General features: G+C 37.8%; 1 protein-coding gene across 3 annotated transcripts in view; it reads left to right on the forward strand.

Annotated features, from left to right (window-relative positions):
- LOC145984035 (SRSF protein kinase 3-like) overlaps positions 1-18,664 on the forward strand; it is a 143,529-nt gene that overhangs the window by 114,688 nt on the left and 10,177 nt on the right. For all 3 annotated transcript variants that reach the window (XM_083117371.1, XM_083117369.1, XM_083117370.1), the window contains exons 8-11: positions 642-839; positions 5,782-5,906; positions 7,751-7,858; positions 15,835-15,997. In XM_083117371.1, coding sequence (XP_082973497.1) covers positions 642-839; positions 5,782-5,906; positions 7,751-7,858; positions 15,835-15,997 — 594 coding nt within the window. The remainder of the gene's footprint in view (positions 1-641; positions 840-5,781; positions 5,907-7,750; positions 7,859-15,834; positions 15,998-18,664) is intronic.

The following is an 18,664-nucleotide window of genomic DNA, read 5'->3' on the forward strand; positions in this document are numbered from 1 at the left end:
CAACTCTGCAACAACACAACAAAGTCAGCCAATGAAAATCCAGAATCCAAGATGGAACAATCTTGGACCTCTTCCCAAATCTCCGCAACATACATATATTTTCACTCCTTTTTTTTTTTTTAAGATGAGTCAGTTGAGTTGGATGTTGAAGTCAGTTCTCAAAATGGTGGATGTGAACTCCGTACTAATGTGGTTGATCTTCCTAGAACGTCTGATTAATTTCCCTTCTCAATTTTGAATGTACAGGCTGTGAAGACATTTTTTTTTTATTTTGATCCAAACATTTTAATTTTTGAGCAGCAGATGTCAAAATCTTATCGTGAAGAATGTGCTTTATCATATAGTAATACAAAATGGAATAAATACCTGATGCTTCTCAGCTGTTATGCACATTGTATGTAGCACTTCAGGTTACTTGTGATCGATTTTCCTACAGTTGGCCTATTTATGTGAAAATTGAAGTTTGTTTCCTCTTGATATAAGTGCTTTTCTAACCTCAAGTTTGCACCCATATATGTATCTTCCTTTATAGAGACAAGTTTACATGCATTGATGAAGGTAAATTGTAAATGTCAACCCAATATAAAATCCTTTCAGGACCATTATAGTTTAATATATATATTATTTGATTCTTTTTCCAGATCTCGAGAACCGCAAAAGTTTTGCAGAAATGGAACATGCTGAAATTCAGCCAGCTGGTTCTCATAATTCTCTGCAGATCCCATCTGAAACAAATAATTTCTGCAATGGCCATGACTCCGACAACCAAAGAGCACCACTTGGACGAAGTGAGAGCCAAGCCATTTCTGACATTCGAGAATCTTCCGAAGAAAGAGAAGGTGAAATAATGATTTACGATAGTTTGTGCATTTGATTTTTTTAATTTTATGATTGAGTAGGTAGTACTATATAATATGAAAAAGTTTTGATATTTTTGTAGAGTAGCATCTCCATTCTTCAAGTTTCTTTGTCTCTCTCCCTGTTCTATTTTTGCATATTAATTTTTCATGTATGCATCCCAGTTTTAAAATTACAATTTCCATTTTGTCTTTAATCAATATTTACAAATCTCAAATCTAAGGTTTCAGAATACTACTTCTAATAAATATATTTGTGAAAAAGGAACAGATAAGATTGCAAATACAAATTTTTCAGCCTCTTTTGTGATCTGTAAATACAGAAGTCATCAGTAATTATTTTTCAAATGCATGAAGATTTTAAGGTTTTACTAAAATCTTTTGTTGCTCACACTAAAGGAAATATCAGAAGGCATGCCCAGATTCCTAGACACTAAAAATTTGGGGAAAATACATGATAATAGGCATAAACTACTATTAATAATGAAAATCCTAAATGGCCTTTTCAATTAATAGTAACATTACACCAGACTACTTTGCAGCCATGGGGCCTTCCAATGGCATGATGCATTGTCAATTTGTAACCAAGGGGTTCTGGGTTTGATACCTGGTGGAGGCACATTGCACAGTGGTTTAGATCCTACTTCAAACTATAGATCCAGTCTTGATTAGCCAATCTGTACATAAAGTGAACTTTATACAAAAATTCAAACAAACTGAAATTTTGTTTTCCTGAAAAATATATTTATATTTAGCAAAAAAACTCTGAACTACATAAGAATCTATTGGAACATATTTCATTGTAACAATTTTTGAAGAAGTATAAACTTTGCTTGCCTTAAAAATTCTCAAATTTTCTGTGTTTATTATTGTCCCCATGTGTTTCAATTAATACACACACAAGCTAATCAGTGTTCATAAACACACTAAAACACCATGTGCGAGACACATACATTTAATTAGATCTTACATTGTAATTTAAATGACATATCTCGAGAGATGTTCTAGAAATATTTGACAGGACATCCTTTAACTCTGTGACAATCTTCTTCAGCGCATAAGGAAAAACAATCCTATGTTCTGAATTAAAATTCACATTACATGAAATTACAATTAACTATGGGTGAATTAAGATATTTGTCCAAAGATGACAGTAAATCATAGGGATTTTTCCTTTCTACTTGGATATCAAAAATTCATGTTTTTGTAACAAAACTTCATTTTTATATTGGGTGCATGAGTGCACCACAAGAGATTATGAATATTTTGCTGCTGGAATTAACATACTTGTCTTGCAACCTGAACCTAATGAAACATGGGGATAACAAACATTGACGGATGAGTTTTCTCTTGAGGTATGGAAGGATGAACTTCCCTTTGCCACGAAGAGGTTTTCTCGGGATATCAACCATGTCATTTCCGGATAGGCTTCCGATATTTCGAGAGCTAACGCCACTCTCATCTTCAACGATTGAAGTGCAGAGATATGTCACAGGGATGTTATATGTATTTATTGTGGGAAGGGTCAGGTGTATGTGGTGTGCCAATCAGGTGCCATCTCTCCAACGTCCGCGCTCCCAGTTGACTATTGCTAGCCAGGCTGGATCCAGTTCAAGTCCAGTGTCCCTGTTGAGATTTTTCTTTTCTCCGTGGATGGGTATTGCTTCTTTGATGATTTGATCCCAGGAATTGGATGATTTATTGATGATCTTGGTACTTGTGAAGTCGATTCTATGGCCCTCCTGGATGGAATGTTCTGCTAACCCTGATTTTTCAGGATGAAAATTCTTGATGTAGCTGGCATGTTCTTTACAGCATTGTTCGATTGTCTTCCCCATTTGTTTGACGTAAGCTTTACTGCAAGAACAGCTGATATGGTAAACCCTGGGTGTCTTCTGTCCTAGGTCATCTTTAGGATTTCGAAGTCTGCTTCTGACTTTTGGTGGTGGTTCGTGGATAGTCTTAATGTTGTGCTTTGGAAGAATGCAGCTGCTCCACCAAAGCTGAACATCTTAGCAGCAGAGAAAGCTCAAGTAACTGAGAGAAGACCCAGACGTCATCATGCTACGAGCAGACAAAGGAAACGCGCCTATTATACTCCAATCCACAGACTACGACAGCAAAATCACCAATGGCACATACCGACCTTTACTCCATGACCCCACAGCTGCAATAAAGAGGAGAACAAGAGTTCTACTGAATAATTCCCCACTGCTGAAAGAAGCCCAGGACCAGTTAGCATCCAATGGAACAATACCAGCATGACTTTACGGCCTTCCCAAAATATAGAAAGATGCTGTACCATTAAGACCTATCATCTTTCTCTTCAAATATACCTAGACTTCAACCTACTTCAGCTACAAGGGCAGGTACTACGAGCAGACCGACAAAGTGGCAATGGGTTCCCCACTTTTGCTTGCAATAGCCTATTTCTTAATGGAGAACTTCGAACATGAAGCACTCCACAGAAACCTGCCACATTTTACAGATATGTAGATGACACCTTTGTCATCTGGCTGCATGGCAAAGTAGCACTACAAACGTTCCTGGATCACCTTAACAACCAGCACCCAAACATCAAATTCACTTAACCATTGAGAGCAGCAGCCAACTCTACTCTCTACATTGTTTCACCAGGCCATATCCATCAGTGACACAGAGCACCTTCAAGATGAAATAAGACACCTGCACACATCTGTCGGACAGAATGGATACCTTGAAGGCATCATCAACAAGTCACTAGAGTGAGTAACGCATAACAAGAACAACCAACAAACAAACTCGGACCTCCCTGACAACCAAGAGGAGCAGAAGATAGCCATTATCTCATGCATTAGAAACCTCTCTGCAGTCATTTGACACATTCCTTCAAAGCACAACATTAAGACTATACACAAACTGCCACCAAAAGTCAGAAGCAGACTTCGAAATCCTAAAGACGACATAGAACAGAAGATACCCGGGGTTTGCCATATCAACTGTTCCTGTGGTAAAACCTACATTGGACAAATGGGGAGGACAATTGAACAATGCTGTAAAGAAAATGCCAGCTACATCAAGAATTTTCATCCTGAAAAATCAGGGTTAGCAGAACATTCCATCCAGGAGTGCCATAGAATCGACTTCACAGGTACCAAGATCATCAATAAATCATCCAATTCCTGGGACCGAATTATCAAAGAAGCAATACCCCATCCACGGGAAATAGAAAAATCTCAACAGGGACACTGGACTTGAACTAGACCCAGCCTGGTTAGCAATAGTTGACTGGGAGCCTGACATATCTCGACACTTCAATCCTTGAAGATGAGAGTGATGTTAGCTCTCGAGAGCTCAGAAGCCTAGCTGCAAATCACCTGGTTGATATCCTGAGAAAACCTCTTCATCTTTCGCTGCCAGAAAAGTGTCAAGAATTATTTCTTTTTACTAGTTGTCATCTCCTATAAACATTGAAGATGACATCAAGGAGACTGTTTCACTGACTTTTGTGGGAATTGAAAATTCATAGTAAGATTTAGTCACCATAGGGAAACAGGAATAACATTCCCATACTTCAATCTGCCTGTGGGGAAAATTTCAGCAAGAAGACACAGAGACATTTTTCACATTTAAAATATTATTTTGTTCCACCTTATAGGCACTATCAGTCCAAATAGACAATTTTAGCACAATAGAATTTACATTTAATGATTGTAGTACCCTGAAATATACTTGTGCTCTTGAAAGCCTTCAAATCCCTCCATGGGAATAAAGTAGGCATTTACGGCAAAATTGGTACTTTTTTTTTTTTTTTAAGAAGTCAGGAGGGTGTAATTTTGCATGAAGTTGAGGGTTTCCATAACCATTAATATGTCAAGTGACCACATGTGTTTAATCAGCATATGCATGTATGATTCTGCATTCATTGTAACATGAAATATGGAAGGTCCAGAATAGGAACCTCATTTATTTACTTCATTTGCAAAATTTGATCCAAATTACAGTTTTGAAATAGAGAGTAACTTGTCAAATACCATGTTTAGTCACGGACACTTCTGGGTTATAGCAATACCATTTGATTATAATTTGACACAAGCGAAAGTTTTGCGCAAAAAGTTCGCACCTTTTATTCCCCAAACATGAATACCATTTGCTTTCAATAGAATTGTTACAACCCAGAAGCATCCATGACTGTACATGTACACTCCTGTTCACATAAAGTGGCATACTTTACAGGCTTGAACAATTGAAGAATGTGCCACTTTATCTCAACAGGAGTTAAAAAGGGGAGGGGGGTTGGTAGATACAAGTTTGATGATTCTAATGCTGATTTCTATACTTGGACATTGAAAATTTTGAATGTTCCTAGATATTTTTAAAAATCAGATGATGAATATATTACTGATCTACCAGAGTCTATCCAAATTCTGGAATAGTATTGGATGACACATTTAAAACTAAACAGGATACCTGAAATCGGGAAATATATATCAATCTGTAACTATGATCATTTTGATTTTTGTTTCATTATCTCATCAGAGTTCTATTCAAAAGAATTGAGAAACCCAGATATAATTTGAAATATTGCCCATGTCACACACATTACAATTAAACAAATGCACAATGAACTTTGATATTTCTGTATTACTTGCACACAATGTAGTTCAGTTTTAATTTGCATTCCTTGATTGTTGTATTCCAGTAAATGAATATAGGTAGTCGTTGATGTACTTGATTTGACAACTAGATACAATGGAACCTCAATTATACATTTTTTGGGGGCAGTGGCTACTAATGCAGGAAAATGTATAACCTGGGAAAGTTTTGAAACATTTTACTTAATGGGGCCAGAAAGGTAAAATCTGGAATGTAAAATTAAGGTTCCATTGTTTCATTGCCTCTTTGAATTAAGTGCTTCTTTCCTAAACAAGATTTTAATCCTCAGGTAAAACATTTCGAAGGGTGGCTTCCTGTCCAGATCACAAGCAACTTACTAGCCAACCTGATCCTGTACATGACATTTGTGATATGAAAGTTAAAATAGCCGATCTTGGAAATGCTTGCTGGGTTGTAAGTATATAATGATGAGCTATAATGCTAATAACTATAGAGTCTCATATTTTATGGTAAAATACATACAGAAGGTTGTTTGCAATGTATAACAAAGTCAAACAGCTGTAACTGATGAAAAATCATGCCTCCGCCAGCGGTGATGTTCAATTTGGTGGCCACGAGAGTAAGCTGTCGCTCTGCATGTCAGTTTCCACTGCAGCAAGCTGGTACGAAGTACAGTGATATTCAGTTTATGCCACTCCTTCTGGTAGGCTTTCCAGAGACCGCCCATGGTTCACAGTCATCTGCATCCAAGGGCTCTTTTCAATAACCCAGATGCACAGAACTCCATTGGCAAAGCATCAGGTGATTTAACAGCGATGTCGCTGTAAGGGATGGAATGTATTCCCGTTTCTCTCCATATCCTCCCAAGAATTAGCGGTTCAAAGCAGGCGTATGGCTTGAAGCCTCATCCTGATGCAGACAAACCTTAGTGGAATCTGCACCATAGAGAGCTGGGATTTCTGTGGGATGAACTGGGGTCATGATGTGAGTCTGATAATAGGCCGAGTTGACTTTCACATTTGTAGCTACCCGGAGAATGGTCAACTTGCCATTGTAGCTGTATCCTGCGATGACCACGAAGCCCTTGGGGAAACTTTCCTTCATCTCCCGATACCATCTTGCAAATCCTTTTGGCATTCATGTCACTTTTGCAGGTTCAAATTCCAGTTGATAATGGTGTTGGCAATTGTCACGAACATCCCCAATTTCACTGCAGTGGCTCTCTGTGTTGCTGAATTCGGTCCAGAGACTAGGGCCTTCACCTTCCGAATGATCTCCGGGGTCCGGCTGGTTGTGGATGTGCATGTTTCTTTCTTGCCCTCTGGAATCAGTCCTCTTCTGGCCTTACTTTGATTATGCAGCACACATGAGATGCCTTTCTTGGAGATGGTGAAACCACACCTCTTACATTGCTTGATAATCTTGCAATACAAGTATTTTGCATCGGAAAGTGCAGTAATGTGCCCTTCCCGGAATGGTTCTATTTTTGGTGCCATTTTACATATGTGACACTTGAGTGCACTGCTGTACACTCTGCATGTATCACTCACATTGCCGCAGTTTGATTCACTTGCGTACGTTTACATATGGAGCTACTGTGACATCTTTGCAACTTGTTACCATAGATCGTGAACTACCTGTAAAATTACATTTGTGTCACTAAATATAGCATGTATTTGTTTTGACAACTTTGCACCAGTCACACAAAATTTTCCATTCTAACTTTTGTCTTGATTATTTTTTACATTAATAGAAATGTGAACACGTCATCATTCCCTGATGTTTATGATATTTTTTTAATTGACAATAGAAAACTATTTTTATTTCTTAGGTGAATATAAAAATGAAATTCATTTTGCACTTTTTACTTGCAACTAACTTTAAGAATAAACTGTCTTTTTCTAAATAATATTTTCAATTATCGTCACACAACAATTAAGGTGGTATATGTTTTATTTAGGTTCTGAATGACATGCTTGTCATTTTTAAATTGATATTAGGTAGTGCTCTATTTATGGTAATTGATTTGACCAAATTACATTAAGTTCTAATCATGGCTACATGTGTAATATGTATACTAATTGGAATGATTCCTGTCATGAAACTAACACTCGTGTTGGAATCCTGGTTATATCATGTGTGTATTTGATAGTCCTTTCATCATGTAGAAGTTTTGTAGTCTACGTTACTACTTGATTGGAGGACTGGGCTAATCATATTCAACATTTTCATTGCATTTTACATGTAACATTAAGAAACCATACAAAATTACATATGAACACATTATTTTCTTTCAGTACCATCATTTCACAGAGGATATCCAAACAAGACAATACCGTTGCTTAGAAGTTTTACTGGGTGCTGGCTATGGTCCTCCAGCTGATATTTGGAGTACAGCTTGCATGGTGAGCATAAACAATATCAGGGTGTCTACTGACTGGGAATTATATGTGAATTGCATGTGTAAATTTTCTTCACAAACATGAAAAGAAATTAAATGTGGTATTGAGTAACCAATTTCCATGAAATATGCAATTTCATAAAGGTTCTGATGTGTGTATATCGCTTTTGTGCTTATTTTGCTTAGAAAGGAAAAGAGGATTGTTAACACAAATCCAATGCACATGGTGATAAATAAAATGGAACCATGTATCATGTGAAACAATGAGTGATTTCAATGATTTTTTCTTCCATTTTGCATCAGGGAATTCTCTTTCCCTGAAAATTAGTATCAACTCTGTATAAGGATTTTCTGAATTATTTGCTTAATACAAATAACAATCAAATTTTTTCGGGACATTCACCAGTATAATTTTTCAGGAATGTAAATTATGGGGTGATTTTAACATTTACAAATTACTCTGCAAATAACTTGCAAATAAATTAAATCCAATTTCTATCTAGCCTGATTGGAAATTTCTGACCAAAAGCTTGAAAGTGGGCCCAAGAAGGACAGAGTTGCAGTTATATCTAAGATTGTAATTTGTTTCCCAAATATGTTTGAATTTTCTTCGATTACTTTGCTATTAGAGATAATTAATTTCATTATACAGTGAAACCTGCCGTAAGCAGACCCTTTATTGAATGGAAATCTGGCTTCATAAGGAATAGTTCCCAGTCCCTTGACTTTACTGGATTAATTGGAAACTGTCTAATGCAGAAACATTAATCAAGAGAAACCTTTATATGGAACATTCCCTATGTTCCAGAATCCATTTTTCAGAAAACATATTCTCTGCTCTTCCCAATTTCTGCACTAATGATCTGTCAATATCGCCTTTGAAATTCTGGCCAGGTGTCTTCCAAGTTGCACTGCGTGTATACTAAGCTATATACTACACTACTATGTATACTGCACCTCTATTGAAATTTGATTTGTGTATACTTTAGTCTGGCAGTCACCATCATGGTTACAAAGACAAAGAGTTGTGCGTGACCTTAACACAAGAGTAAAAGTGAATCATGCAAGAGAGCGAGAGAAAAATTGTCTTGTTAAGCAGATCATGATGATGTTCACAATCAGTTAAACTCAAATGTACAATGTGTCCGAGAAGTCGCCGTACCCCTAGGTATGAATATCACAGAGAGCAATGTGAGTGTAATTTTAGCTTATTTATTTAGTACATACTATGGTTCAGTACTTACATATACGAACTAAGTATCCAGTGGATCTGTATGTGCTCCATCGTGCACAGATGTATGCATCTCCATGTCCTCCTTGACATGTTGCAGAGCATCTGAGGAGTTATCTTTTGAAAGGCTTCCTCCACACTTTCGTGCAATTCTTCATCTGTCCTGTACTGACGATGAGAGACATGTGACTTGATTATTCCCCACAATGAGTTGTCTGGCATTGTAAGGTCTGGGCTTTGTGGAGGCCATTTCAATGAGGATGGAGATGTTGGAGAACCACTCCCAATCCAGCGGCCTGGAAATTGTTCATTAAGGAAATCGTGCACCTGAAGAGCAAAATGGGCTGGAGCCCCGTCCTGCTGTACCCACACATGAATGCATGATTCCCTTCTCTTGCAGCTGAGGTATTAACGACGTTTGCAACATGTGTAAATAAGAATGTCCATTCACATATTCGTAAAAAAAATATGGTCCGAACAAGTATTGTGATGTCGTCCTGGCCCATATCATAACATGAGGCGGGTTTCGTTCCAACTCTTGCACTTAATGAGGATTTTCGTAAACCACAAGACCACATTCCTCCTGTGCGAACTGCGATATATCGCACATTCATCTGAAAATAACACTCGTGAGCAAGACACAGCATTTGGAAATTGTGTCAACAAAGCACGGCAGGCTGCAACACGCTGCTCCATGTCGTCGTCAGATAATTCATTCACAAACATTGGTCTAAATGCTTTCGTATGCAAATCTTTTTTAATGTGGTCATGCATTGTTGAACGTGGTATATTCAGTTCAGCTGCTCCTTTGCGAATTGATTTTGTTGGAGACATCACAATTTACCGAGCGATGGCAGCACATGTTTCCTCACGTGTCTTCTTACATCCACTACATGGCTTGTCTTTGACACATCCCGAAGCAAACACAGTCATTACCTGTGTCATTGTTTGCCCTGTGTGCGCTCGTTCGTGCACCCACACACATGCCACTAACCGTTCCTCAACTGTGTAACTGCAACCACTCAACATCAGCCATGGCTTCACAACTGAAATGATCCACACGACCTTGAAAGCAGGGATACCAGATATTGCTGTCTGTGACCATGAAAGCAGTGTTACCAATGACTTACTTGACTTATTTCCTGTTACTCCGCTACGGAGCATAGGGCCTCAACGAAGCATCGCCAACGGACTCTGTTTCCAGCCATCTTCCTTATCTCGTTCCAGGTCTTTCCTGCTTCCCATATTTCTTGCTCTATTGTCCTTCTCCAACTCATTCTTGGCCTTCCTCTCCTACGTTGTCCTTGTGGATTCCAGCTCAATGCTTGTCTCTCTATTGCCGATGGATCTTTCCTCAATGTGTGGCCAATCCACTTCCATTTTCTTCTTTTGATCTGTATTGCCACCGGTTCCTCTTGCGTACGTCTCCATAGATCTTCATTTGAGATAATATCTGGCCAATATATTCCCAGAAGTTTCCTTAGGCATCTGTTTATGAATGTCTGTAGGTCTTCAGTAATTTTCTTCGTTACTTTCCAAGTTTCACATCCATAAAGGAGAACTGACTTCACATTTGTTCTAAAAATTCGCAGCTTAGTTCTTATTGAAATTTCTCTGGCTTTCCAAACTTTATATAGCTGAATAAATGCCACATTTGCTTTCCTAATTCTTGATCTAACATCATCTTCTGTTCCCCCTGTATTTGTCACCAAACTCCCCAGATATGTAAACTCCTTAACCTCTTCAATATTTTCCTCATTCAAGTGGATATTTTCCATCTTTTTTACATTTGTTCTTAATGATTTCGTCTTTGTACTATTTATCTTTAAACCAACTCTTTTCCCTTCCTTATCCAAATCTCCTAATTTATTTTTCATATTACGGTATGTATGAGACAGCAAACAAACATCATCTGCAAAACACAAGTCTTCTAGCTGTTGGGTGAATTTATACCTCTCCTTTTTCCTTCCGTTACCCTCTTCATTACTTTATCAATTACCATCAGAAATATTGTTGGTGACAAAATACATCCTTGCCTTACTCCTGAAATAACTGGTATTGGATCCGTAAGTATTCCCTCATGCACAACTTGACATGTGGAACCATCATAGGAGTTTTTAATAAGATCAGTCATGTGTGTTGGAATGCCATATTCTTTTACAATTGTCCACATTTTCATTCTATTTACAGAGTCAAATGCTTTCTGGAAGTCCACAAATATAAGGTACATATTAGAGAAGTATTCCATACTCTGTTCTATAATAATACGCAGTGTATTTATCTGATCTATACAGGAATGGTTGCTTCGAAAGCCTGCTTGTTCTCTCCGGATCTTTTTCTCAACACATCCTTTAATTCGGTTTAAAATAATTCTACTTAGAACTTTACTAGGAACTGAAAGTAGTGTTATGCCTCTCCAGTTATTGCAGTTAGTAATATCTCCCTTCTTAGGTATTTTTACTAGTAGACCGCTTTTCCAATCTTCTGGTATTGATTTTGTTTTCCATATTTTTGCAAAAAGTGGTTAATATTTCTATTGCCATCTCCATGTCTTCCTTAAGAATTTCTGGTGGAATGTTATCAATTCCAGGTGCTTTACCACTCTTTTGTTCTCTCAATGCTTTTTTAATTTCTTCTTTTGTTGGTTCTTTAGTAGTTATTTCATCTTCTATTTCATATTCTGGCATTTCTTCCGGTATTTCAAGCAAATCTTCTGTCCCTTCTATGGTTTGGTTTAATACTTCTGAAAAATGTTCTTTCCATCTATTGAGCTGATTTTCCTTATTCGTAAGGAGTACTCCATCTCTTTTTCTCACTGGGCGGTTCCGTATGGTTTTCTTTTGAGACAAGATCTTTGTAATTTGGTATACTTCCTTCATATTTCCCTCATTTACTGCTTTTTCTGCCTTACCGGCTAACTTGCTGGTCCATTTTCTACGGTCAGCTCGCGCACTATATTTCAATTCATGATCTTTTTTCCTATATTCTTCTTGTAATTCTGCTTTCTTTTTCCTAGTTTTACATATATTAATCTTCTGCTTAATGTGTTTCCTTTCTTCTATTTTCCTCCAAGTTTCCTCTAACATCCAGTTCTTTTTCTTAGGGTTTTTATATCCCAAAACTTCTTTTGATACCGTTGTAAATGTATTTTTCACCTTTTCCCAGTGTTGTTCCACCTCATCACCATCCAGCTCCCCTAGTTCTTGATATTTGTTTTGAAGTTGCAACTTGAAGTCCTGTTTTACACTATTATTCTGTAGTTTTCCAATGTCAAACTTTGTGCTTTGTTTATTAAATTTCTCCTTTGCGGCCATAATTTTTACCCTAAAACTGGCTACCATAAGATGATGATCACTGCTAATGTCTGCTCCACGTTTACTTCTCACATCTAATAAAGATGTTCTCCATTTCCTACTTATAGCTATATGATCAATCTGATTTTGAGTTCTATGATCTGGGGATACCCAAGAGATCTTATGTATATTTTTATGTGCAAATAGTGTACCTCCAATAGTCATTTCATTTGAGGCACACCAATCTACAAACATTTCCCCATTTTCATTTCTGTCACCTAGACCATGCTTGCCAATCACTTGCTCCAGTCCAACATTTTCCGAGCCAATTTTAGCATTTAAATCGCCCATTACAATAATAACATCTTTCTTCTTAACCTTATTTATAGTGTCTTGTAATTCTTTGTAGAACTCTTGTTTTTCTTCTATTTCTGCTTGGTTTGTGGGTGCATAGCATTGTATGATGCTCACATTTCTAACCTTTGCCTGTAATCTGACCATAATTATTCGTTCAGATACAGGCTTCCAGTCCAATATACTTCGAGCAGTCTTCTTGTTTATGAGTATGCCTACTCCATTACGATGTTCATCATCTTCATTTGGTCTACCTGAATAGAGGAATGTCATACCACTAGATGTTTTCATCTCTCCAAATTCATTCCAACGCACTTCGCTCATTCCCAGGATGTCCAACTTATATTTCTCCATTTCTGCTTCTACTTGTTGCAATTTTCCTGCCTCATATAATGTTCTAACATTCCAAAACCCCACTAGAGTTTTCTTTTTAAGTCCAAAGGTCGTCAACAGTTTGTCCGTCCGGCTATTTCCTCGTTTGGTTTCTTTAATAATCTATTTTAAGGGTAGTGGGTTATTGGCCCTCTGACCCTGAGTGCCATGATGGGGCTGCCATCTTTAGGCCTTGGCACTTGCCACTCCACAATGTGGGACACAGATGCAGATGTTCGCATTTGTTTGTTTGGGACTGGGTAGGAATATTAGGATAGGATATACTAGGTAAGATGGGGCGTTGCAGAACGCCTTAGTCTGGCTTCTCTTCTGAGACCTGTCCAGCATGGGTGACCCTGCTGGTAGAAAATCTACCGCTGGCATAGCTCTCAGCCTCAACAAAGCACGCAAACCCCTCCGCCCGCACGGTCAGTGCTACTTTAAGGCAGCGTTCCCTGGAGGGGAGTGTTACCAATACCACAACTAAAATTACACTGACATTGTTCTCTGTGATACTCAAACCTAGGGGTGTGGGGACTTCTCAGACACCCTGTACAACATTCTAAAAAAGAAAACTGAAATGTTGAAGCTGTAGGAAATCTATGCTAAAGGAAAAATAAAAAGAGAACTTAAGAATACTGCAAACAGAAACATTAATGAAATTATGTGGGATTGGTTTGTCTGTGCCAGGGCAAAAAATGACAGTGTGTCAGGTCCTATGTTTCAGGGATATGCTCAAAAGTTATTTAAAAACTGGGTAAGAAAGAATTCAAAGCATGTAATGGATGGCTGTAGAGTTTTCACAAAAGACATCAGATAGTTTTTCATTTGTGTGGTGAATCGAGTAATGTACTATGTAGCGAAACCATTGAGGAGTGGATTGCTAAACTACCTGGAAAACCTGAAAACATAGAGAATGGTGGTGAGACTGGACTGTTCTTCTGTAGAAAGATGGACTGCTTTATATGTGTGGCTCTTCATCAGGTGAAATGAAGAAACCTTTAGTGATCAATCAGGAAGGCAACAGAGTCATGGTGCTTCAGAAACATGGACATACAGAAACTCCCCATTGAGTAGAGATTGAACAAAAATGTGTGGATGACGTCACAGATCAGGGGGGAATGGTTAACGGCTTTTAATTATTGAATGAAAAATCAAAATCAACATGTTCTGTTATTTTTACATAATACAACATGCCATTCCCACATCGAACTTTCCATAAGTCTATCTCAACCAATGGATCAGAGTGCCATTCAGAATGTTAAAGTGCACTATCGTAAATTATTAATGCAATATTTGCTCGCCAATATGAATTCGGCCTCTTCCACTTCTGAACTTCTTGCCAGCCTCCGTGGCAGAGTTGCTATGATACAAGGCATTCCAGGTTCAAATCTCAACCTGGGCTTGGATGTTCTGTATGAGTGACCCTTCATCAGTTTCATCAAATCATCACTCATCCTCATCATCACTATTAGCCAAAAGTGGCAGAAAAGCAACACTAAATAACAAACACCAAATCAAATCAAATCTCGGAGCTTGCATGATCTGCCTTGTTTCTGGATGTGGTTATTTGGATAAGTCAAGCTTGTTACCAGAAACGGTGACAAAGTGTTTCCAAAAAGCAGGATTTCCTATGAGTAAAGTTACTGCTAGTGTAGAAAATAAGAAAGACAAGCAGGACTTACAAAACTGAATGAATGAAGCTGCTTTCAATAACTGCAATGCTAAGAACTTATCAACATGAACAAAGATGTGCAAACAGAACCAGACATGATGGATATTCTGACCTCAGTTGAGAATTTTAGAGAAAGTAGGAAAGGGGAAGAGGAAAGTCACATTGCATTGGAAGAAGAAAAGTGTGGAGTGAAGAATGTTAAGCTATCTATATTTTGAGATCCTGTCAAAAGTTTTAAATAACTTCAGCAATTTGCGATTTGTTAGGCGAAACTGTTTGTGGAAAGTCAGGCAGCCAAGACTATAAATTGTGTGCAGAAAACCCTGCTTTGTACTGGAGAAGAAAACAATCTTCTGTTCTGTTCCTTCTAATGTTTACATGTGTTCAATTACAGTGTGAATTCACTCTTTTTTTTTCTTACACTTGTTAAACAGAAACCTGACTTTAGCAGAATAATGCTATGGTCCCTTTTGATTTTGTTTACAGCAGGTTTTACTTTAACTTGTTTCTGTGGTGGTTAGCAGGCATATTAGTTCTCTTTTAAAAATGAAATTGGTCACTTGAAACAAGCCAACAGTGTTTCAATAATATTTTGCCTTGGTTTTTTTTTTTAAAAAAAATATTCTGCAAAATTCAAAACTGTGTGTTCATCATCTGGTCTAGCCACTCTTTCATACAGTAAATAGAGTGGAACTCCAATTTTACATTTTCCTGCATTATACATTCAATCAATGTTGTAAAATTTTCCCAGATTTTAAATTTCTTCCCATTTTAAACTCTTGGTTCCCTGGAAAACGTAACATGGAGGTTCCACTACAATTTATTAAATAAGTCTTATTTATTTTAGTACTTCCTGATGATATGTTGAGACATATTTATGGAGCAAGTTTTTTTCGTACCAACAATAGTGAACAATTTGCATATGCATTTGTAATGTGCTAGCAATTTTATTAAATGTCTTAACACATTCTGAAAAAACTCTTTTGCATAAAATTGCTAAAAGCAGCATGTGTAAAATAAGTTTAAGCAACATGGTTGTATTTTACATGTTTCAGGCATTTGAACTAGCAACTGGGGATTATCTGTTTGAACCACATTCTGGTGAAGATTATTCTCGAGATGAAGATCACCTGGCTCACATCATAGAGCTATTGGGAGAAATGCCTCGATCAATTACCTTTTCAGGAAAGTACTCAAGGGAATTCTTTAACAAAAAAGGTTTGTGAAGTTGATTCAATACTGTGTTTCAAGATATGCCATGTATTTTTTTTAAACTATTTTTTTAAATTTTTTAGAAATTAAAATTCTGATCTGATTCAAATGACTGGTAGATATGCCATAAAGAAGTGATACCATCCTATGGCCAGTATAATCCTTGTAGGACTGTGTGTATGTTGTTCTGTTTTGTCCTTGCATGTGTTGAGTGCCCCTTTACACCCTCAGCTTTTAACTCGAGTAAGAATATTTTAGTTCGACATTACAGTTATGTTAGTTACATTTTAGTTATGGTAAGGGGCTGGACCCCGTATAATGTGATGGGTTTAAGATAGCCTAGGTGTTGACACACCCAAAATTACAAATTCAATCAATCGATTATCGTGAGCCAGACATAGTCCAGTTTTGGTCCTGTGTCCTTGTTGAGATTTTGTGTTACCCTGCAGATGGCTATTGCTTCTTTGATAATGATGTCGCAGCATTTGGATGACTTATTGATGATCTTAGTTGTTTTGAAGTCTGTTCTCTGGTTATCATTGATGGATGCTGTACTAACATGATTTTTCTGGATGAAAATTCATGATGTAGCTGACTTGTTTTTTTGCAAAGTACTTTGATTGTTCTCCCAATTTGTCAGATATAGGCTTTACCACAGGTGCACATGATAAAGTAAACCCCAAGGTGTCTTCTGTCATTCGGATTTCGTAGTTTGCTTCTGATTTTTATTTTGAAAGAATGTGGCTGATGATTGCAGACAGATTACTAGTGTATGAAATGATAGCTATCATCTTCTGGTCTGGTATATTTGTCCAGCTTTGTGTTGTTGCTGTTGTACATGACTCTCACTAGTATTTCATTGATGGTGCCTTCTCAGTGTCTGTCCCTCCCAAATGCTGTGTGCAGGTGCCTAATTTCATGTTGAAGGTGCTCTGTGTCACTGATGATCATCTGGTGAAACAACAAACTATTTAAGTACTGTTGATGACTGAGCTGGGTGGCATTGAGGTATAGATCTGTGCATCTGTTTCCTGTATACACTATGTCATAGTTTTCAATCCAGCTTGCATGTGATGATAATGTGCAGGAATCGGAAGTTACCATTTGTCTATGTCTCCATTGTGAATTTGATGTTCAGAGGTGGTCCAGCAACATTTAGTATAGGGTAGCTTTACTGTGCAGCCAGAAGACCGAGTTATGTACCTGTAAAATGCAGCAAGTATGTCAGGTGTGGATCCAGGGGAGGGCGATAGGGGCTCCCAAATCCCTAGACTAGGTTTCTGCTACATTATATTTTATTTGTATCTCAGTATTTTATGTGTAAGTTATTATTTCATTGGCGTAAAACATTGTGGATGATTCTGGAGAAAATATTTTTGTTTGTTCGTTTCCCCACTATACATCGTATGTTTATATCGTTAGGTTTATCACGACAATGGAATGATATAATAATGATAGAAAATTTATTTAAAAAAATCCTTTACTTATCTTGGATTTGGACCCAGTATCCCTATTTTCACCCTATGCACGTTAATCTGTATAGGCCAAGAAGTAGTGCTGTATTGTTTTATAAAAACTATGTAAATATTGGTTATAATGGACTTCCGCATGAAAATCGCCTCTTCCAAGTGCCATTCCTGGATCCACCACTGGTCGCTGTGGTGCTATATGAAGTGCTTACTGTTCAAAGTTCTCCTTGAAAAAGTTAGTGTCGGTGTATGTTTGAATGATATCTGGTGTGAAGCGATGTTAGTAAGTCCCAACAAATCTTGAAGCGGTACTCTGGTGAAGTAATATTACAGCTGACCTGAAGGTCACTGGGAGACATTTCGATACTCTGCAGTGTATTAGTGAATTGTGTAGAGTTTTTCACATTTGCCTGCACATGTTGAAGCGTATTTGGCAAATCTGGAAGTTGGATATCCAATAGTGTTGATGATAGGTCTTAATGTTACAATAGCTTTGTGTATTTTGGGAAGGCCATACAGTTGTGGTACCATTCCATTTTGATGTTAATTTGACCTGGTGTTCTTTCAGCAATGTAGATTCTTCAGTAGTGCTCTGGTTTCCTTGTCTAGTGCAGTTGTGCAAGGTTCATCCTGTTCAGAATTTCGAAGATTTTTATTGTCATTGTTATGGTCAAGTCGGTAGGGTGCCTAACTGCCATGTGGGATTCCAGTTTGATTCCCTGGGTGGGTGATCTAGGGGGAATTCAGAACTGTCCCTACATAGAGTGGCCCTGGGGCTTGCACAGTATCTGAACGATGGATACCTTGGGAGGAGGGTGATTTAAAAGCACCCTGATCAAGAGAGATCGAGAATGCATGCCCCTACCTCCAACTCACCCCTATGTGCTTTCATGGCATGGTGCAATGCACAGGGGTTACCTATGTGTAACGAATGAAGAGCATCAATAAATCATCCAATTACTGGAACCACATCATCAATGAAGCAATACCCACCCACCAAGGAAAACAAAATCTCAGCAGTAACATGGGAATCGAACTGAATCGGGCCTGGCTTGTGTCAACTGAGAGAATGATAGTGGGAGAGACAGCACTCGATTGGCCCGCCACCTACTCCAAACTCCTCCCACACAAATACATAGAAACTGATTTCACACCATCCCATCTCTTCACTTCAGTCCCAGAAGATGATAGTGGCGTTAGCTCT

Source organism: Lepisma saccharinum, chromosome 2, assembly GCF_977018435.1.
Source record: "Lepisma saccharinum chromosome 2, izLepSacc3.1, whole genome shotgun sequence".
NCBI classification, from domain to species: Eukaryota; Metazoa; Arthropoda; class Insecta; order Zygentoma; family Lepismatidae; genus Lepisma; species Lepisma saccharinum.